The 23,018-nt window shown below is 39.3% G+C and overlaps 1 protein-coding gene across 1 annotated transcript in view; it reads left to right on the forward strand.

Moving 5' to 3' along the window:
- OTOG (otogelin) overlaps positions 1 to 23,018 on the forward strand; it is a 94,309-nt gene that overhangs the window by 35,222 nt on the left and 36,069 nt on the right. Inside the window, exons 25-33 of the mRNA XM_081903506.1 lie at positions 2,883 to 3,021; positions 3,324 to 3,458; positions 4,480 to 4,626; positions 5,060 to 5,179; positions 5,943 to 6,059; positions 9,519 to 9,675; positions 10,557 to 10,583; positions 13,322 to 13,489; positions 16,972 to 17,250. Coding sequence (XP_081759632.1) covers positions 2,883 to 3,021; positions 3,324 to 3,458; positions 4,480 to 4,626; positions 5,060 to 5,179; positions 5,943 to 6,059; positions 9,519 to 9,675; positions 10,557 to 10,583; positions 13,322 to 13,489; positions 16,972 to 17,250 — 1,289 coding nt within the window. The remainder of the gene's footprint in view (positions 1 to 2,882; positions 3,022 to 3,323; positions 3,459 to 4,479; positions 4,627 to 5,059; positions 5,180 to 5,942; positions 6,060 to 9,518; positions 9,676 to 10,556; positions 10,584 to 13,321; positions 13,490 to 16,971; positions 17,251 to 23,018) is intronic.

A 23,018-nucleotide genomic window follows, 5' to 3' on the forward strand; every position in this document is an offset into this window, starting at 1 on the left:
AAGGCAAGGAGGCGGGAAGGAGCCCATTGCAAATGCACTGACAGAGCCAATCTAGCACGCCTTCTGGTTCATTTGCACTGCACTGACATTCCTGTCTCCTTGCTCACACACTTCTCTCTCCCTGTTAGCAGCAGAGACTCAGCTGCTGGGAGGTCAGGTAATCACACTATCGCACCACACTATTCCACCATTATGGTGAAGCATCTGCTTCTGCCAAACACCTTCCTTTCAAAGCTGCTTCACTTTTTTCTAAAAACGAAGTCATAGGGGACTATTGCATTAATTAGCCGGTAATGTATAGTTTTCCCTTAACATCCAAACACAATATTAACTAACTTTCCTAGATTAGTTCCCACTTCCAAATATACATACATATTTTAAAGATGTATCTCAGTCTCCTTTCATAAATCACCTTATTTTCTCCTTGCCTTTTTCATATTTGGACTAAAACCCAAATAAACAAATCCTGTTACAGCATCATTTGCTTAACAGTGGTTTATACTCATACAGCAGTTCTTAACTATAAACCTTCACTATCCACCCATTTTTCTGAACCAGTGATATGCTGGTGTTTCCATACAACAAACAAATGTGTGACTTCTAAAATCTTGGAAATAATACCCCATATTATGCCTCTTCTTCCCATCATCTAGACTGATAGCAGAAGTATTACAGAGTGTTGCAACCACAACACTGTATCTTAACAGTATCTTAACCCCTGTTGACCAGTTTGGCTAATTTGTTCCATCTGGTTACCACTGGGCCTGCACAACTCTATAGGGCCTAAAGTAATCTAGGCTGGTCCAGTCAGCACTAGTCAATGCCTTGTCTGGATGTCTTTGCCCAATCCAGCCTTGTGCTGACTGACTGCCTCTGCCTCTTGTCAGGTTCTCAGTATCTGCTCTAGAAGACATTTGTAGCCCTTTGGCCGACTGGTGAAGCGACTTACAAGCCATCTCTACTTGGCAGGAAGGTAAAGTGACCCCGTGTTACCTCCCTTGGTCCCCAAGGCCTGTACACTTTTCACTTTCAATAATTGTTTGCACACACAAAAATTCGTTCCCTGTAGAGGATGTCATGAAGGGCTTGCTGTAATTCTGAAACAGCATAATATATTAGTTGAGAAGTCTAAACCCAGTCATTAATAATATAACAGGCAAGAAGATAATTAGATCATTAGTATTTATTTTCTGATCTTGTCAAGAAGTGAATCTTCACCACAGTATAAACTTCCAATTATCCACCAATACGCTAGTAATATCCACGTTGTTTATAGAAGAAAGCTCAGTGGGCAGGATTCATGTAACAAGCTCTATCAGTGAAAGCCCAGCACAAGGGTCAAAGGGTCTTACCCTCTCCTCCCAATTTGACTTGAAGGGGTCAGGAGAACTCCCAAAAAGCGTGTAGGGGGATGGGGGATAATTTTGTCTGGCAAGCTTGTATGAATAGAATGCTTGTAATAGTGTGATATGTTTTCCCCAATATGTTTTACAAGATACTCAAGGTGAGTTTGGTAGAATGTAAATATTTATCAATTAATCAAACCTTTATTATGGTCATAGACCAGCATAAGTAGGGTGGGGTACAATCATTTGCAAAATCTGTAAAACGTTTTGGGGAGCTAAAATTATTAAAACAGAAGGTATATATAAAAGACTGTAAGAAGCTAAAAGAAGCTAAAAGAAGCTAAAAGAAGGGAGCATTAAATTGATGTGGAAGACCATAAAAGGGCATATAAGTGGCCATGACTATCAATTTACAAAGCACTCTGATATGAGTGTTCATTAAATCTAGTTTGTGGTGCAGGTCATCAACCAATGAATTTTGAATGCTGCTCTGCAGAACCTAGCAACATTGCATGTTGTAGCAAGGTTGGCATCTGAAAGCAGCAGGCAGGTATAGAATTGTCCTGTGCGCCCTGGGTACTTATGGAGTAGTGGGAAGATGAGGCTAATACGGATGTGTCTATAATATAGGTACTGGAGAAGCACATGCTCTATTGTTTCTATTTGTCCAGAATCACGGGGGCATTGTCTCTCCGAGTAATGAATCTTCCTATAGTAAATATGTATTATTGATATTGTTCATATCTCAGGTTGATGCTGAAACAGATATTAGACTAACATCACACTGAATAAGAATAGAATTTGTTTTTAATGGATATCCAGTGAATGTATAACTGTATGTGTTAATGAAACTGGACTAATTGTATTTCATTTTTTATAAATGTGTAGATTTTTTAAAAAACAACACCTTCACAATACCACTGTATATCTATTTTTCAATGTGGCATTTATTTTTGATATTTTGTATTATTTGTATCAGACTAAGTCATGCTCAGAGCAGATCCAGTGACATTAATGGAGCCAAGTTAGCCATGACCATTATTTCCATGGATCTGTTATGTGATCCGTTATGTAATTGGATACAGTTCTATGATTTTTTGTAATATTTTCAGGTAGTTTCACTTATTTCCTACTTTTCATTTTGAGTTATTACTTTACATGTGTTCAGTTTAGTGTTACAATATATTATAATTCAGATGATTATATAATTTCACATGGAATCAGCAAACATTTTTATTCTTCCCAAAGTGGGATGTTATGAGGTTTTTGTTGTCTGGCACTGCAGCATTCAGTTAGGTCCAGCAATCTGGGCCCAGAAGCAGAATTCACACACATTGCTTTATGCATGTGCATCTTATCCATTCACTGAAATGTATGGATTGGTTGCATGTGCAACAACTTTGTGTCCGAACTGGATTTCTGGATCAGGAGGAGTGTCAATGCATTTTGCTTTCACAGAAGATTAACAGACTTATTTGTGCATATTAAAATTACTTTTGAAATTATATCTCTTGATTTTCTTTCCACCATCACCAGCATCTGCTATCATGGGTCATTTGAATGCACTTTCCATCCTTGCCCATCAATGTGTACTACGTATGGAGACCGCCATTACAGAACTTTCGATGGACTTTCCTTTGATTACATTGGGAATTGTAAGGTTTACCTGGTTAAGGTAAGACTTTGAGGGTTTTTTGTTGTTGTTTTTTAAAAAGTTTTGCTTTTTTCTAAAAAACCAACATACTACTTATTCTAAATTTTAAGTTGAATAAAGCTTGCATTAAAAGGTAAGACTAGTAGCATTTTTTTACCTGCTGCACTACCTCGCCAGCCATCTCTGTGTGAGTTCTATCTTCAGAGCCAGAGAGAGATATCATTAAGGGGTGGGATCAGAGTGGCTGGAGAATTGGACACATTAGACAGGTTTTCATCAAATGTCAACAAGTTGCAAACAGCTGCTTTCTCCCCCTTCTGCAGAGTTCCTCAATTACTAGTATATCGATCATCATAGAAAACGTGAATTGCTTTAACACTGGGATCATTTGCAGAAAGTATATTTTCATTAACATTGGAAAATCATTCATAATATTTGACGATGACACTGGAGATCCGGTAAGCTCTAGCACTGCAGAAGGAAAGACACATAGGTATAACTGTATAGCTGCCCCTGCTTGCTCTGCTCACCAACCCTGCAAGCCTACAAATGTTTGCCAACCTCTTCTCCCACACCAGATTACTGCCTCAATTTGCCTTGTGCTTGAGCCAGCCCCCGTACACATATACATATTTTCCCCTTCAGTGCCTTTGTGTTTTGTACTGCACATACTTGCACCTGACATCGCATGATGGATGTGCTGATGTGTGTGTCAAGCAAGGTGATAAGCAGCATGCAGAGAAAATGCAAAGTGGACCCTGCACATTAAACATAGGTACATAGCAACCTCTAAGCATGCATAATTTAAACAATGGTTTCAAGCCAAGAAACGTCACGTCTTTTGAAAAACCAGACCCATATATTAAATAGTATTAACCTAGAGAGATGTGCAGAAGACACTGAAGTGCTTGTTCTTCTAAATGTAGTTTACACAAGCTTTTACTGTGAGATGAACGCAGCACCCCATAGTCGCTTTGACTGGACTTAATCACCCAGGAGTCCTTTATCTTACCTTTTACAGTGATCCATGTATTAATAACCATGAGACTGGATTGATGCAACACACTCTATGTGGGGTTGCCCTTAAAGCTGCAGCTGGTACAGAATGCAGCTGTGTGGCAGTTCGCTGAAGCAACCCACCATGAGCACATAAACCCCTAATAAATAACCTGTAACAAGCTGCTGGGGCATCCTACTTTGAGAAAGTGCCTTCTCCCATATAGATCTGCCCATGCACTGAGATGAGCAGATGAGGCCCTTTTGATGATGCCACAGCTATCTGTGATCACTTTGTGACTTCTTGGATGATGGCCTTTACGGTGATAGCTTTACGGCATGCATGAACAACACTATGCTTTCATTCTATGTTTGTTAAACCTAGTACTCAGTACACTTATTGCTGTGAAACATATTAATGAAATGGTATAAAAATGCTTTAAATGAATAAGTAAATATGTGTGGGCTGGCTTTTCCTAACAGAGTCCATTGAGTTACCTAGACAAACTGCAGCAAGTGCATATATGGAAAGCTGGTTTTTTCACACTTGTTCACTTTCCCAATGAACAAATCACAGTAATGTGGGATCAAAGAACAACTGTTCATGTAGAGATAGGACCTCAATGGCAGGTAAGAGCACATTGCCTCATCTAATTATGAGTATGATGTAGTTACAGTTAAGCACTTTGAAACCCCATTCATTTTTCTTGGAGAGATTTAGCATTATACTTAACAGTCCAGTTGAAGTCAATGGGATTTCCAAGGGTTTGGCTTTGGCTAGAATGAGTCGTATATTTAACATATGAAGAAGCTTAGATTTATTGTATAAATTAAAGATTGTAGTAAATAATGAGCATTGCCATATCTAGGGTGAAATACAGTCATATATTGTCCAATATACAACCAATAGTCATAAATATTGAGAGTTGTAGTCTAAGAATATTTGAAGGGCACTACTGGGCACCTGATTATATGCCTTTGGGAACAGAGATTTTTCTACAGGACTTTTGATTAGAAAACAAAATGCCACCAGCTGGTCATAATAACTTTGCCTTCTTTTTAGGGTGTGCTGACAGGATTATGTGGAAATTTTGATTCAAAAACAATAAATGAAATGAGAACTCCAGAAAATTTTGAGTTAACAAATGCACAAGAATTTGGAAGTAGCTGGGCAGCTGTAGAGGTAAATAATTGGAGTGGTCACTCATTCTATTTCACTACATAGTTCTTTATCATTTAAAATCAAGCACCAACTGCACTGTATGTTACTGGCTTTCATGTTCTGAATAGTAGTGCTAAACAATGGTTAAAAAACTATAATTTTAAAAGTATTACATTGTTTGTACTATTGTGTAACTTTGTTTTTATTCAAACCCCAATGTAGCTCTTTTTAAAAAATGACAATAGAGGGCACTTTCAGAAGCTTTATGATACCTAAGTTGGATTTTCCAACCATCAGCACACTCCCTTTGGCAAACATATAGCAGTAATATGCCACTCTCAGTACATGGGGCCAGGGAGGAATAAGGGGAACAACATGACCAAAAAAGTAGGCTTTTAAAGGAGAAGTATATCAATGCCTCTTAAAGAGTGAGTGAGTGAGTGTGTGTTTGCATGAGTCCATATCCCAAGTCCTGGTGACTGTTTAAATCAGAACGGGCAGCCCACTCATAGTCATTTTACTTTAGGTACTGGTAAGAAAATCCTCTATACATATTATAGACAGTTAGACATGGTGAATTCTTCTGTAGTTATAGGTGTTTATGCATGGGGGACTGTCAGTGTGCTGTTCAGAACAGCTGTGCTACACACACACACAGAGAGAGAGAGAGAGAGGGAGAGAGAACCTAGTGTATGTTACACTTCTTGGTTATTTTAAAAGTTAGAAAACCATACTGCTTGTAAGAAAATGTTCTCCTGGTTGATTATTTTGCTTTTGGATTCAGTGTGTTGACAGCTCTGACATTCGGCATCCATGCATTTTAAACCCACTCAGAGAACCATTTGCCAAGAAAGAATGTGGAATACTCTTAAGTGAAATATTTGAGTCTTGCCATCCAGTGGTAAGTAGTTGCTAATGCATAATAATAATTCTTAAGTTTTTTTAATGTATAGCTCCTGAATTCCATATTAGAAAAATGTTGAACTCTGATCCTGCATTTACAGTTTGATCATAAAGTCTGTTGCATTTAGGATGGACAGGAAGAACAACCACAGTAACTACGCTAACTGGGTTCTATATGGCTACCTGTAAGACTGATGTTTCAGGAACACTAATGAGTTTGCAGTCCTCACCCGGAATTTGTGTTGACCTGTGGAGGTGACAGTTCATACAACCAGTGTCTGAACACAAATTGTGGCACTGCATGCTCACCTACCAATATAAAGACATCAATTCACATAAAAAGTGTTTCTACATTATCATGGTGAGGTTCCAAGCTTGCTGGCAATGATCATATTGTGCTGACAGAGTGTGCAGTCTTCACCTGAAACAATTAGGTGAAGCAATTATTTTCCTCTCTTCCCATTCCATGATCCTGAGCAGTTACTACCAGTTACTGCTATTTTTAGAACTGCAAGGAAGATGTTCCCAACATAGAGTAATTTTAACTGTGGAATGTGAAATGTTTGCAGCGATCAGATATAGCAGCATATAGCACCAATATATAGCACAGTACAATGGTGCAGCATCATTGACTGACGAATTGATAGTGCCAGGAACAAGGTATTACCAAGTTGTGGCACAGGGAAGAAAAGGTTATTTAATTGTTAAATCTGTGCCAGTTTTAACTATCATAAACGTTGTATATAAATGCTAGGAGGCCAATAAATTCTACATATTGTTGTTGTTGTTTAGTCGTTTAGTCGTGTCCGACTCTTCGTGACCCCATGGACCAGAGAACGCCAGGCACCTCTGTCCTCTACTGCCTCCCGCAGTTTGGTCAAACTCATGTTGGTAGCCTCGAAAACACTATCCAACCATCTCGTCCTCTGTCGCTCCCTTCTCCTTGTGCCCTCCATCTTTCCCAACATCAGGGTCTTCTCCAGGGAGTCTTCTCTTCTCATGAGGTGGCCAAAGTACTGGAGCCTCAGCTTCACAATCTGTCCTTCCAGTGAGCACTCAGGGTTGATTTCCTTCAGTATGGAGAGGTTTGATCTTCTTGCAGTCCATGGGACTCTCAAGAGTCTCCTCCAGCACCATAATTCAAAAGCATCAATTCTTCGGCGATCAGCCTTCTTTATGGTCCAGCTCTCACTTCCATACATCACTACTGGGAAAACCATAGCTTTAACTATACGAACCTTTGTTGGCAAGGTGATGTCTCTACTTCTCAAGATGCTGTCTAGGCCTGTCATTGCCCTTCTCCCAAGAAGCAGGCGTCTTTTAATTTCGTGGCTGCTGTCACCATCTGCAGTGATCATTGAGCCCAAGAAAGTAAAATCTCTCACTACCTCCATTTCTTCCCCTTCTATTTGCCAGGAGGTGATGGGACCAGTGGCCATGATCTTCATTTTTTTGATGTTGAGCTTCAGACCATATTTTGCGCTCTCCTCTTTCACCCTCATTAAAAGGTTCTTTAATTCCTCCTCACTTTCTGCCATCAAGGTTGTGTCATCTGCATATCTGAGGTTGTTGATATTTCTTCCGGCAATCTTAATTCCGGCTAGGGATTCATCCAGCCCAGCCTTTCGCATGATGAATTCTGCATATAAGTTAAATAAGCAGGGAGACAAAATACAGCCTTGTCGTACTCCTTTCCCAATTTTGAACCAATCAGTTGTTCCATATCCAGTTCTAACTGTAGCTTCTTGTCCCACATAGAGATTTCTCAGGAGACAGATGAGGTGATCTGGCACTCCCATTTCTTTAAGAACTTGCCATAGTTTGCCGTGGTCGACACAGTCAAAGGCTTTTGCATAGTCAATGAAGCAGAAGTAGATGTCTTTCTGGAACTCTCTAGCTTTCTCCATAATCCAGCGCATGTTTGCAATTTGGTCTCTGGTTCCTCTGCCTCTTCTAAATCCAGCTTGCACTTCTTGGAGTTCTCGGTCCACATACTGCTTGAGCCTTCCTTGTAGAATTTTAAGCATAACCTTGCCAGCGTGTGAAATGAGTGCAATTGTGCGGTAGTTGGAGCATTCTTTGGCACTGCCCTTCTTTGGGATTGGGATGTAGACTGATCTTCTCCAATCTTCTGGCCACTGCTGAGTTTTCCAAACTTGCTGGCATATTGAGTGTAGCACCTTAACAGCATCATCTTTTAAAATTTTAAATAGTTCAGCTGGAATACCGTCACTTCCACTGGCCTTGTTATTTGCAGTGCTTTCTAAGGCCCATTTGACTTCACTCTCCAGGATGTCTGGCTCAAGGTCAGCAACCACACTACCTGGGGTATACGGGACATCCATTTCTTTCTGGTATAATTCCTCTGTGTATTCTTGCCACCTCTTCTTGATGTCTTCTGCTTCTTTTAGGTCCTTTCCACTTTTGTCCTTTATTATGGAAATCTTTGTACGAAATGTTCCTTTCATATCTCCAATTTTCTTGAACAGATCTCTGGTTCTTCCCATTCTATTGCTTTCCTCTATTTCTTTGCATTGCTCGTTTAAGAAGGTCTTCTTGTCTCTCCTTGCTATTCTTTGGAAATCTGCATTCAATTTCCTGTATCTTTCACCATCTCCCTCGCATTTTGCTTGCCTTCTCTCCCCCGCTATTTGTAAGGCCTCATTGGACAGCCACTTTGCTTTCTTGCATTTCCTTTTCATTGGGATGGTTTTCGTTGCTGCCTCCTGTATAATGTTACGAGCCTCCATCCATAGTTCTTCAGGCACTCTGTCCACCAAATCTAAATCCTTAAACCTGTTCCTCACTTCCACTGTGTATTCATAAGGGATTTGACTTAGATTGTATCTTACCGGCCCAGTGGTTTTTCCTACTTTCTTCAGTTTAAGCTTGAATTTTGTTATAAGAGGCTGATGATCTGAGCCACAGTCAGCTCCAGGTCTTGTTTTTGCTGACTGTATAGAGCTTCTCCATCTTTGGCTGCAGAGAATATAATCAATCTGATTTCGATGCTGCCCATCTGGTGATGTCCATGTGTAGAGTCGTCTCTTCTACATATTAGTTCATATTTATTTTCTTGTTTACAATATAGAAACTTTGGGAAGGATGCATGAGGCTCTGGCAGTGTCCTGGAGTCCTCCTATTTCTTTCCCAAAGCTGGAAAAGTGCTAACTAGGCTTTGGGAAGTAGGGAGAAGGACTCTAGGTCCCTGTTCTTATGAAAGCCCAGTGCCTTGCTTACCTGTGAAGGCTGGGAGTGTCAAATGTTGCAAAACAACAGGGCATATATGAAAGGACTTAGTGATGAACTTGTTTAATACAAATCAACAGTAAATGCTGCATGCCAGAATCCTTTGGAACTTGCTTTTTAGATTTCTGTGGCTCTGTGCTGAAAACACATTGGGTTGCCAATGTTTGTGTAGGTAATGATATGTTACAGTAATAATTATCTTCTTCAGGTTGATGTCACCTGGTTTTATTCAAACTGTTTGACAGACACATGTGGTTGTAACCAGGGAGGGGATTGTGAGTGTTTCTGCACAAGTGTTTCAGCCTATGCACATCAATGTTGTCAACAAGGAGTTACAGTAGACTGGAGATCTCCGAGATTGTGTCGTAAGTATGCTTAAATACTCTTTGCATGCTGAAATAGAATGGAAGAATTTGTGTCTGTACCCAGCTTTAATTACTGCAATGCGAGCATTACTGATTTGCTAGTGAGAAAATGTAGGCATTATATGGATTCCCTATTCCTTTTGCAGAAGAAAATTGAACCGATTCCCTGTTCTGTAGCCTTTTTACTCCGAGGCCAGGTTTTCAATCAATTCCAGTGCCAGGGATGGATCTGTTTTTATAGCTTCCTATTGAGTCATGGCAGTCTAGAAGTTTATCTCTTGTGCTGTCTTTCTCTAGAATTTACAAATCACTTAATCTCTGCTGGTCATCCTAGTTAAGTGAGCCATCCTCCCTGCAGTGAGATCCAGGCTTAGTGGGACATTGTTGTGTTGAAGGAGTATTGGTGCTTAAAGAATTCTCTCAACTGGTAGTGAGCGGAAGGCAAAAAGTTCTACCTTTTTCCATTTAAGCAGAAGTACAAGAAGTGTAAATGATTCAGATTTCTTTCTGGTCTTTTAAAGTTAAGTTCAAAGCTGGGCATTATGCATTTTCTCTAGAAGATGCAAAAGCTGTTGTAGTCACATCAATTTCTCATCTCTCTGCAGGAAAGATGTACAAAGATGTATGACCAAGCTTATTCTTATCCACTAGAGGTCACACGAGGATAAGCATCTGCTCATTGGAGCTTATACTTCATTCTGTATCAGATTTATTAGTCAGTAGTATGTGAGCTTTTAATTAATTTGCCAGTCTTAATTTCTCTTCCCAGTCTGAATAAAAATGGAATGTGATTGTGCAAATATGCCCATATGTATACAGAACATACTGCTAGTTGTGTTCCAGATTTATATTGCTCACTGTTTCCTTTCCTTTCCTTTTAGCTTATGATTGTGAATATATCAATAAAGGTAAGCAAATCATGGGGAGCTGATGATAAAACAGTTCTGTATTTTTCTGTCCACTTTTAATAAAATAACAACTTCATATCCAGTTTTATCAAAGCAGCATTCATTCCTGTTTAAACATACAGGTATGGTTCTGATTAACCTTGAAATGTATACCAGGATCAAATGTGGATCAAATTTATATCTGATCCACATAATTATTCCATACATTTGAGAGCGAGTTGCACCCCTGCACTCTCCATCTAATATCTCACATTCTGAACAGTATTTCAAGGCAAAGGAGAGTATGAAGGTAATAAAAAAATGTAGTAGATTACCATCCTTGTTCCTCCTGTGTGTGCCTCAGCACTTGAAAGCTTTCTGTGAGATAGAGACCTGCACTTGCCACTTGAATATGACTTCAAGATTTGGTACAGGTGCATCATTACTGGAGTGGTCATAAAACAGTCAAGAATGGCCAAATCCAGAATTTTGCCTCCTGCCTCTCCTGCTATTTATCTAATATTTACTATCAAGTTTTATCAAGTATCATGTTTAATACTGTACCGTCTAATACTGCTGCATCATGATTCCATATCTTAGAATTACTAGTTACTACTATTTGTACCACTGTTTGTTACTACTACTACACCTTGGAATAAAAATGTAAGAAAATAAACAAAATAAAATAAAATAGTTGCATTTCCCACCTCACAGCAGAAAATGTTCAGATGTAATGTGCAATTGCCAGATATGTTCTGTGTTTTCCCCCCTGAAGGGCCTCAAGAGGGAGCTAATTTGCGAGTTTTGATAATTGTTAGTCTCTCCCTAGCTGTTATTACTATATTCAGATTCATTATTGGTGTAAGAAATCAACAAGGAATCCTTGACACTTTCAGCTTGTACATTTTCTTATATAGCTAAAAGCGTATGACTCGCTTGTGCAGAACGAAACTGTCCATGTTTGGCATATTTATGTATTTTAGATATATTTTTATAGAGTCCAAAACAATTTTTACAGCCAGAGGTAATGGGGGGGGGGAATCTAAAAAAGTCAGGTTGAAATTGTTTTAGTTTTCCATTCCTTTAAGACTTGAGTTTTCCTCAGATAATATTGAGATTGTTCTAAACATATGAATGTGTGCAGTAAAACTACAGTGAGGGTCTAAGGTCTTCTTTTGTTGTGTACCAGACAGGATGGGTGCTAAGTACCAGCTCCACTTCCCTCTGAAGGGGATAGGAAATGCTTAGTTGCCATGAATTTTGATTCAATATTGCTTGAATATACTAGGTTGGATCCAAAGACTTCCTTCTGTCAATGGAAAAAGTCCTTCCTTCAGGTTTCGCATTGGAGGAAGACACTTTCCATTAGAGAAAGGGACATTCAGATCCAATTCATTATTTTGCACATTTTAGTGATTTTCAATTACATCCTGCCTTGTGATAGTCTGGCAGCACATGTTTATTGATAAGCTGCATGCTTTTTACAGAATTCACTATACATTTTGATTTATAGTACTTACTTAGCAATCCAAATGCCCTTAACAGCAGCCTGCAGTAGCTTGGAATGAGTGGAGGTGTCCCTCTGCTCAGCTTTCCCTGCTAAAACAGTCACTGTTGGCCCCCCTTCTCCTCACTGAACATGCAGGCAGGTGGGAAGGCCATTGATTGCTGCTCAGACCATCAGGAGTCTGTGGAACACCCCCTCTCCCCGAATCTGGGCTGAATCTGGGGTGGGGCTGAGTTGATCTGGTCTCTGATGGATCCCAAACCAGTATCACTGCCATTATGTTGACAGCACTGGGCCTGATCATGGTGCTAGCCTGGGTCTGCAATAGTACATCAGATTTGTTCCCTGTTTTTTCATGAAACATCTTTGGGGCACCTGTGCAAATCCTGTCTGCATAAAATATAGGTGCTGTGAAATAATGGACTAAAGTTACTTAGGTCCATTGATTTCAATGGGTCCACTAAGAATATGACTTAATATTGGATATCACTCTCTGCATTTTAATTTGATAAAGGTCTGCATGCTGGACTTAAGTTAGCTATTGTGATATGTATCTGGGGTGCTGTGAATTTTTTTCAGTTAGCGGGATGGGTGGGACAAATTAGCCCCAGATGATTCATGCTGTCTGAAGCAAATTATCCATGCCCCATCCTTTCAACTCTTCATCATAAAGATCCAGATCCTTCTCCTTTAGGTCTCAGGCTCAGGAGAAACAACAGAATGTTACTTCCAAAATTCAAAGGTAGCTCTAAGATATGCACAAGCCAAACCCTTGGCCCCTACTAGCTTTGGGAGATAGATAACAATCTTTCCACAAGCCCAAGCTTTTCTTAAAACCTTTGGTGACCCTCCCTGCCTGCAAGGTCCGACTCTTGCTCTCAAATTGGTTCCATTTTTTGGTACCCAATGCATTTACACGCTAGCAGCCCACTTTAATGTTGTTTGTGTTTGGGATGGAAATGATTGTTTTCAGGGTCCCCCCCCCCCCACCTATATGAGCACTGGGCTTTAACATAGGGAAGGAATCTAACGCGGATACTTTCCTCCTGACAGAGAGAGAAAAGGTTAAAACCATTTTTGAAGCTGAGCTTGCAAACATTGCACATCTCTAACAGCTTTTACGTGACTCGTAGTTCTGATGTCATTTGATGGTGCTGTTTTCTTTGCCACTGTACAAGCTGACCAATAAACATGCGCGATACAAGCATTTGCGGCATTCAACAGGAAATGTAACCTTGCCTTCTCTTGACAGTTCTGGGAAAGGGCCCCTACAAGCTGGTCAGCTTCTTGGACAGAGAAATTGCAATTGGAGCCAAGCTGCTGGATGGTTCTGTTTTTCCAGCAAGAGGAGATGCTATTGCTCCTGGAGATGCAGTACACTTTATGCTGACATCGGGACTGTATAAGCCAAAAGCACATGGTAAACTCACTGTCGCTGCAAAATATCTAGAAAATTAGCAAAGGGAATGCTTATTTCAGATGCATCTTTCTTTCAAGTACAGTGGTACCTCAGGTTACATACTCTTCAGTTTACATACGCTTCAGGTAACAGACTCCGCTAACCCAGAAATAGTGCTTCAGGTTAAGAACTTTGCTTCAGGATGAGAACAGAACTCGTGCTCCGGTGGCGCAGTGGCTGCAGGAGGCCCCATTAACTAAAGTGGTGCTTCAGGTTAAGAACAGTTTCAGGTTAAGAACGGACCTCCGGAACGAATTAAGTGCTTAACCCAAGGTACCACTGTACCAGACACAAACAATGGGGAAATGGTATTATTTTCATATCCTTTTTCAGTGTCCCCCCCCCCCCCAGCAAGGCAGACCTTCCTTAGTAGGCAGCATGGATTCTGGCTGCATCAGAATGTAGGAAGTTTTGTAGAAGGAGCGTTAAACCTCACTCTACATCTATCAGTAGGTTCTCAACAAGAAGGCTGTCTGCCAAAATCTCTATCTAATGAGTGGATCTTTACAAGGTGATTGCTGATTTATTAATAGTCCGACACTTCAGCTTTTCAGATCAACAAATTTGTAGACCCAGCAGTCCTTATCTTCCCTGTGGCAGGAACAGAGGTAGAAAGGCAAAAGCATGGGAGGAGGTCTGGAAACAGGCAGCCAGCTGTAAGTACAAATGGTTAGGTCAGCTGAGTTCACATTATGGTTGGTTGGCAGGTGGTGGGACTGTGGTTAAGTGGGAAACCACAAGTGTAAAGAGGTTTTTAGGATTACTTCCAACACCACCTTTCATTATTTGAGTTTTTAAAACATGCGTGAGTAAGCAATCAGATAACAGAAAAAAAGTGAGTGATGTGTGAATGATATGAGAGATGATTTTGGAGTTTCTTGATGGTTGTTTAGCCAGATATCTACTCCACTTTAGAATTGAATGTGTGGTTATTTGTACTTTACAAAGATATTTTCTTCAACCATTTTTTTAATTTAATTTTTTTTAAAAAAAATTAATTTTTGCTTCCTTATTTAGAAATGAGAAAGCAAACAAGCCAATGTGGTCTGTGGAGTAAATGGAACTTAAAAAAAAAAATCAAAGTCTAAAACTGTTATTGAAATAACTAATAGAAGATAGTAGTGTAATAAAGGAAAGATTAAGGAAGCATATTGTTAAAAATTGTGTAAATGCCATCCAATTTGGATAAAACATAAGAAAATGAAAGCCATTTGTTTATTTGCCCATTATTATCAATCTGACAAAGTATTGAATCTTCTGAAGCCAAACACTTATTTGAGTTCCTGCTGAGGTGAAAGTTCAAAGTGCCAAACTGAAGTGACCCACTGTCCAAAGTTGTGAAGTGGATTGCAAAACATCCCCTTTCCTTCAGTGGACATCTGTATTGCTGGATTTTATCGGGAAATCATCTTCATGAAATTAGCATATGGATGTTAACATATGTTATGGCTTTATGTGGCTGTCCCACAATATCTTCATGTGGGGCAATTATGCTAGGTGGTCAGAGAAGGGCAGGTACACTCTCACTCCCTTCCATGTGCATTGTCTGAGGTGACTCACCAAGGCTTATTGAAACTTCAATAGCTAATGAATTAGCTATTGGTAGTTTACACTGGTATTGCTAGTTTTCTCGCTACTGTGTGTATGGAAGAAAATGTCAGTGCCTTTGGTGCAATTATGATTCACACAATAAATGTTGTCATCTTGGAAAATTAGACAGTATTCCCGAGTAATGAACTGTGCATCACACAACATCTGTTTAACAGAGATTATTTGTTCTCTCTGCAGGATTTTTAAAGAAACATTATCCAGCCCTGAGGGCGGACAGTTGATTTTACAGTAGTTTTATGGTTATTTTAAGCAAAATAACACAATGTACAGCAAAATAATATTTGGAACAACAGATGCTCATCTGAGTCTCAGTTCTGTCACCCTTTTAGTGAGCGTTACTTTACCCTACAATTAAATCTGCTCTCAGCGTCTCTGTATTTTGAAGACCCGTTGAAAATTCCAGAGTAAAAATATGGCTAAATATGGCTTATTTTGTGAATAAGGGTTTGGTGGGAGGTATTTCCTGGGCATTGGGGAGAGCGAGTTTAATGAAAAATATAACTTGTTAAACACCATTTGTCTTATGGAATTAGAATGTTCTCTGAAAAATGTAGTGTTTCGAAATTCCTCAGTCTATAGTTTCAGAAACTCCTCTGTTTACAACAATAGCCCTATTCAGTCATGTACTTAGCAGGAGTGTGCAGCAGCCACAAGATCCGCCTTGTATCCATAGCATTTAGAAGCAGCCTGATCTGTTTTGGATCTGATCTTTGTCATTCTGATTTGACTCATTATTCTGGTCCAAATCTGATCTCTTAAACCAGAGGTGTTATTTTTTTTCTCTTTTGACTATTATGGGAGATCTAAAAATGGCTATAGCTTTTTCCTTTTCACATAAAAGGATGAATTTGAAGGCAAATAAGCCACTCCAGATTTCAGGCTGAGTCATCCTGGGGTTTTCATGCAGAAAACCTTTATTTATTTAATGTCTTTTTATTTTTTTACTATATTTTTTGATGCAAACTGAAGATATAGCAACCCCCTCCTGAGAGGATGAAGCCCACCAGTTTTTCAGAAAGATAGTTGCACCAGTTCTCCCACAAAGGCAGACTCTGTTATTTTGGACTGGGAAAGTAGAAATCACATTCCTCCCCTAGCTTTTTTTGGGGGGGGGCATATGTAATCAGTTTAGAAATTGGTGACACGAGGAAGGTGTCCCCAGGTAAGAAACCTGCAAAAGTTCAGAAAAGTAAGTGTAAGAGCTATCATGATCCACCTATACCCTTCCTTATTAATGGTGAATGGTGCTATCCAGCTTAACAGCATGAAAGACTGCCCTAAATCAAGCCAATCTGTTTCGTTATTCACAGTACAGACAGATCTGACACATCCCCACCCCACTATTTAGCCTTGTCCCACAAGTCACATGATTTCCACCACTTTTGCTGTTATCACATGGGCAAATAACTCCCGAAGCAGGTATCTGTTCTGTGTGTAAAGACTCCCTGCACAATTTAGTATTCTGAGGTGCAAGGAAACTTGACGTGGTGAAAAGGCTGCCTGCTTCATAAGAAATGCCTCAACACAGTGATTGTAATAATAAATAATTATAAACTTTATTTATAGCAGTGGGAAGAACTCTGTGATTTTGAACATCATACTAAACAGGCACCCCCACAGTCCCTTCTGCTAGGCTTGCTCTCTCTTCAATGCCTAAAGATAGTTTGAGATAGTATAGTCGCTTTGGGCTAAGCTGAGCCTAGCAGAACCTGCCTGTGTTTTTAAAAAGTGTAGAAACAGTCACAACAGAGTGTAGTGTGCTGGAGGCAAAACTCAAAAAAACTCTGCTCAGCTCAGGTAATTATTTTTTGTTATTGCTGTTTGTTTTCCAGATCCAAACCTGGCCTCATTTGAATCAGCTGACAGACCAAATTATTTTCTTCATTTAGCTTCCAACAATACCTTGGTTCTCGCCAAGTGGGAAAGAAGTGAACATTTTCAAAACAGATCGACGTTTGCCATCCACAAAAACACATGGCTTTCAGGATATAGCTCCTTTGAGTCATTTGCAGTGCCAGGAGCCTTCATCCACATTTCGGCTGCTTCTGTGAATATTGTTAAATATCGCCACTCTGAGGCATTCAGACTTGCTACCCTTTTCAAACTTGTTGGTAAGTACTTGAATATGAATTGTGGTGGCTACATTTTCAAATTTGATTTTGGCATCCCTTGTATGATATCATCTTTTATCATGATAGGAGTTCTCATAAATGACCGATCAATTTAAAACACAGCATCCTGGTGCTGAATTGCTTGTGAGTGTGATATTTCTGTAGTTTAAACTTGTTCCTTTAGTTTTACCAGGTTCAGAATATAACTTCATTCAGCTAGGAATATAATGTTCAATTTTATTACAAATCAAGTGCCATTCCCTTCCTCTTTTCTTCTCTAGCTTGAAATGTAAAATGAGATCATGTACACGCAGACCAGAAGTTCACAACCAGCTGTTTTGTAGGCACATGCACTGAAATTCTTTAGTGTTAACCCATTACTCTCACTGAAACTCTTATTTGTTGGTCTGAACTACATAATCAGGTCAGATAAGCTGCTTTTTGTTTACTGACTATATATTCTCTATTTGGGTTAGTTCTCTTAATTACCTCTTGAGTATGTGGTCGTTGTCATCTGTCTCAACCTAAAACCCACTATTTTTCCTGAGTGTGCTTCTTTTGGAAGAATTCTTTTGGCAATTTAATTTCCAATTGTTACCTGTGCACCATGAAACCCTTGTAATGGCAAATGTCCAAAATATATACTTTTAATTGGAATAGATTGGTGTTATGGCAACATGATGTCTTCGAGAATCAAAATAATTTTAATTTAGATATGAAAGCTACCCATTCAAACACTGAGCCTGTCCACAGAAATGTGTAGGTGATGGTTGACTTTGTAGGCTAATGTACACTCTGATCAGTCCTTAGAGAATGCACCTTGCAGTCCTTATCACTGCATTGCTTGTGGCATTTAATGCTGGTGTTATTCATGGGCTTTGAATTCGTGAACATTCTGAGGAATTACTCATTGGGGGATTCTATGGTCATTGGGAGACTTGATACTTAGGAATCATTAAGAGTTTCTTTGTTAGGGAGTCTCCACTGGTCCATTTTGGAATCTCATTGTGGTCCCTCTGGCATTACTAGTTCAGTCACTTAACCCATTCCTAAAGCATCATCCCTAAAGATCAATATTTGGTAGACTTTGTCACCACCACCAGGAGCTCCCCCTATGTAGATTAACTGGCAAAATAATCTTACCCCCACTCCCTCAATGCCATATCCGTGTTTGTGCACTGGATTAAGTGGAGGTGTTCTGCCCAGTTCTGGCTCAGGCAGCCTCCTCCTTGCTGCCAATCTGGAGGTGGAATTGGGTGCCATCAATATATTGATGATCCCTGCTGCCTACTCCAAAACATTTGGATAGCCTCTTCCAGAGACTTCCTGTAGATGTCACATAGTACTGAGAACAATATGGAATCTTGTGGCACCCTACAAGCCAGTGACCAAAGAGTTGACGAACTTTCCCATCTGCATCTCTTTCTAAAACTTACCTTCAGTGTGGCAACAGAACCAGGAAATGACAATGCTGCCTTGTCCCAACTGTGATAGGCAATCTGGAAGATTAATGTGGTTGATAGTATTAAGGGCCACTGAAAGATGTCACATTGCTAGACTAGGACTCTTACCAAGGCATTATCAGTCCCAAATCTGGGTAGCAAATCTGCCTGAAAGTGGTTCAAAGAATCTATAACATCCAAGACCACTTGGAGTTGGGTTGCCAGCATCCATTTAGTTACATTGCCCCGAAAAGGTAGATTAGTTAGTAATTGTCCAAGCAAGAGGGATCCAAGAAGGACTTTTAGAATAGGGAGTGGTCTTACAACTGATAATTTTAGAACTGCAAGGACCTTATTCCCACTTAGCTAGTAACATCTGGAAGCTTTTAACCCAGAAAGGCAAGACTGAAGCATGCATAGAATTAGACCTAAACTTGTAAGGATTTTGTCCACATCCTCACACTGCACATGTTGAAAGGTATCCCTCACAGTAGGACAGAAGATACTTTCAAGTACATCTACAGCTATTACAAATAATCTAGAGTCCAATGCTGAACTGTTAAGCATTTATTGAGCTAATTGTATAGGGTATCTTTTCATACTAATATAATTAAAATATTCTTCTCCCTATAAGCAAAGGGTAGAACATGAAATGTTGCAGAGAGAGAGAGAGAGAGAGAGAGAGAGAGAGAGAGAGAGAGAGAGAGAGGGAGGGGCAGGCTTTGCTTAGGCTAGTTGTACAGTTACCAGCACATTGATTTTCATGACAGAAAGGGCCAACTGCATGCCATGCAGAGTTTCCTGTTATCAAGCCATTGAATTAAAGTGTTAATAGTGGCATTGTGAATCTGCTTACATTTGAGGGCATGCTAAGATGAGATCCTAATGCAGCTGTTGGCTGGCACACTCCAACTTCACAAAAAAATGACAGAATTTGTCACTGCCAAATGCTTGTTGCCTCTTGACAAATTCCTTTAATCATGATGGTGCTGAAGAGTGGAGGAGCAGGATACATGAAGCTATTGCTGTTACCAGGATATAAAGTGCTACAAACATGCACCTTAGTTTGAACAAAACAAAAATGTTGTGGCCTTTTTTCTTTAAGAGGGAAAGAAGAGGTTAAGATTTGCAGTAGACTTCCCTAGTGCTGCATTAGCTGAGAATTGTATATCTTTTTTAAAGTGTGAAGTCCTCGCCTTCCAGTCATGCCAAAGAATCCTATCTATGCCAGTGGAAAACTAAAACAATTTACCTCAGCAAGTGGGATCATATCAAATGATCATGAGGCATTTCATTAATCACCACATCCGAGGATTTGGGTTTCAGAGTTTTATAAGCAAAGAAACATGGGGCTTGAATCTTTCTCCAGTGTTCTTTCACAAGGCCCGACTTGCTGATGCAGGATAATTACATGGTCTAAAAATATAGCAGCATTTGTTTAAGTTAATGGAAAAGTTACACCAGTTCTAGAGTGCAGAGGCAAAGGCAGATTGGGTTTCCTGCTGACTGTCATAAATGCTTTGCATATTAGAGCAGAACTTTTCTAACTGGGAACTGCTATTCCTGAGTATAAATATTGGGAATAGTATAATTGCTCCTTTAAATCCCCTTGGTCAAAAGTGTCTTCATGAATAGGCTTGATGTTCTCTGAAGCATATCTAAAATATTTTTAAAGACCAAGAACCCCTAGAGAAAACCATTGTTTAATAAAGGTCATGTGAAGATTCTCAACTTGATAGCAATAAGTGTACCATAGATACCAACATGCATATCATAGTGATAGAGCACCTTCAATATAACAGATGCTGATAACAGAATAATGTTGTAGTTCTCTGGAGATGTTTACTGTAATTATTTGGATTACTATTTCATCTCCTTAAATCTGTGAATGACTGAAATTATCCTATCCATTTGTTTTGTGCATAATTGACTAAAAAAAGAACACACAGGATATTCACAGAGGAAAGCTCTTATAATTAAGCATACAGTAAAGAGTCACTGTCACTGCATCCACCTTAGCTTCTAATTTCCTGGCTTTGTGGATCTTGAGCCAAAATGAGATAGATTTAAGTCTAGCCATAAACTGTTTTTTTTTTTTTTAAAAAAAAGCGTTGAACTGAGTCTACAAACTACGTGAAAGTTCCATCATTTAAATTTGGTTGTTGTGTTCTGCAAAGCATGTGGCTGGACTGTAACCATTGACAACATGACCCATTTATTTTGCAATAAAGGGCACACAGCAGAAAGCATTAGATTCTAGGTACTGTGTATTTTAATATCTATTGATTTCTCTTTTATATTGAGGACCCTTGTATGGAAGCCTTCTACGCACAGAACTATGTTCCCTTGTACAACTCACCTTCATTGTATTGAAGTGAATTGTTTTAAATTTATTATCTAGCCAACAACATATTTTTTACCTCAAACAATAGTATATATACTTTTTTTTTGCTATAGTTATTTCTATCCAGAATAAGCAAATTTATGCAGTGATAAAGCTGCAGTTTCAGAGTTGTTTGTCATATCAAGTGCCATGATCATCGTACAGAGCATTGCTCCCTAATCAAGTAAGGATTGTGCTATTCACTATGTAGAAAACAAATGACTGAACGTTAACAGATGGCATTAGGTTTCTTTTCAATTTCATGGCTAGTTTTTTTTTACAGAGAAATGTGTCTGGTCTGGTGCAAAGCCATGACTTGAATGTTCATAATAGCACATCATTCTTTTGTTGTGAGTTAACTGCAGAGGCATCCAGAAACAGTACAGCAGTGTAATGTCCAGCTATGAATTAAGTGAATGCACCCAAAACAGAATTAAGAAGAATGGAATGGAAATTGCTAATTAGGGTTGCATGGTGATACAAATAGCATTTCTCAGCAGAAATCAACTACAGTGGTACCTCGCAAGACGAATGCCTCATAAGACGAAAAACTCGCAAGACGAAAGAGTTTTTCGTTTTTTGAGTTGCTTCGCAAGACGAATTTCCCTATGGGCTTGCTTTGCAAGACAAAAACATATTGCGAGTTTGTTTCCTTTTTCTTAAAACCGTTAATACCAGGGTGCATCCGTGCTTTGCAAGACGAAAAATTCGCAAGACGAAAAAACTCGCAGAATGAATTAATTTCGTCTTGCGAGGTACCACTGTATAGCACTTCAGCTAGGTTGGTTTTGTAAAACCTGACTTATAGCAGCTCTCCAATATCTTACAAATGTTTCCGAGCCCTGCTCCCTAAGATCTTTTTTCACAGGAGAATCCAGGAATGGAACTCAGAACTGTATCAGTTGAAATTATGTACATATAAGAAATCAAATCACTGTCATCAATAAGATTATGACAGAGAAAGATTTGTCTGATTTCAGCTGACTTTATAAAATTTTCGTTGTCATTTTCCAACAAATGCCAGATACTCCCTTTCAAAATTCCCCAAATTCATTCCTGCAATTTGTATTTCACATTGGATTCCAATGCTTCCCAGTCTCAACATGTACCTTAAAATGGAAGCCTCCACTGCCACAAAGCCTACCTAATTCCATCCTCCTCCCCTCGTCTCAAGAGGAAGTTTGGAAAAGGGAATGGTGGACTTCAAGTATAATGGGCCTAAATGATCCCATCCTAAATTATCGTGTATGAATGAATGAGTCATGCTTAGTACAAATGGAGTATAGGCAACTTCACACATTACTAGCTGGATTCCTTTATTTTTGACATTTCCTTGTGTATATGTTTTTACACAAAGGTACACTCGAAAAACGGTACACTGGCACCCTGAAATGGTACAGTCTAGGAGCTGTGCTACATGATATTTCTTACTTGTCGGAAAGCTCCCATGAATAAAAATTGTAATGTGAGAAACTGTTCTAAATATGACTTGGAAAGAAATTTATCTCTCACTCTGTGTGTGTGCATGTGTGCGTGCAATGCCCTTTCACAACATTGCACTGGGAATTACTTTAAATTTTTTAGAGGTATCAATACCATACTTGGTCCATTTACTGTTGCATTGTGTACAGCCCACACTCTGCCACCCCAAAGCATGCAACCATTTGGAGATAAAACTTCCTAGGAATTAAAATGCTCTACTGCTTGCGAAGAAAGAAAGCACTTTTGCGGGCACTTGAAACTCAGCCTGGATTGCTGTATACTATAAATAAATAGTATCAGCAACCTAAGTTGCTGTGTTTGTAATATGAAAACATTCCTTCCAACTGAGACAAACATAAAGGAACTCAGCACTGGATCACCCAGAGATGTAAGCCTCTTCAGTTAAATGCAATGTGAGGACATTTAGGGAAACTGCCTCTACCTTACGAGATACTGAAAAG

Source organism: Podarcis melisellensis (assembly GCF_964234715.1).
Source record: "Podarcis melisellensis genome assembly, chromosome: 1".
NCBI lineage: Eukaryota > Metazoa > Chordata > Lepidosauria > Squamata > Lacertidae > Podarcis > Podarcis melisellensis.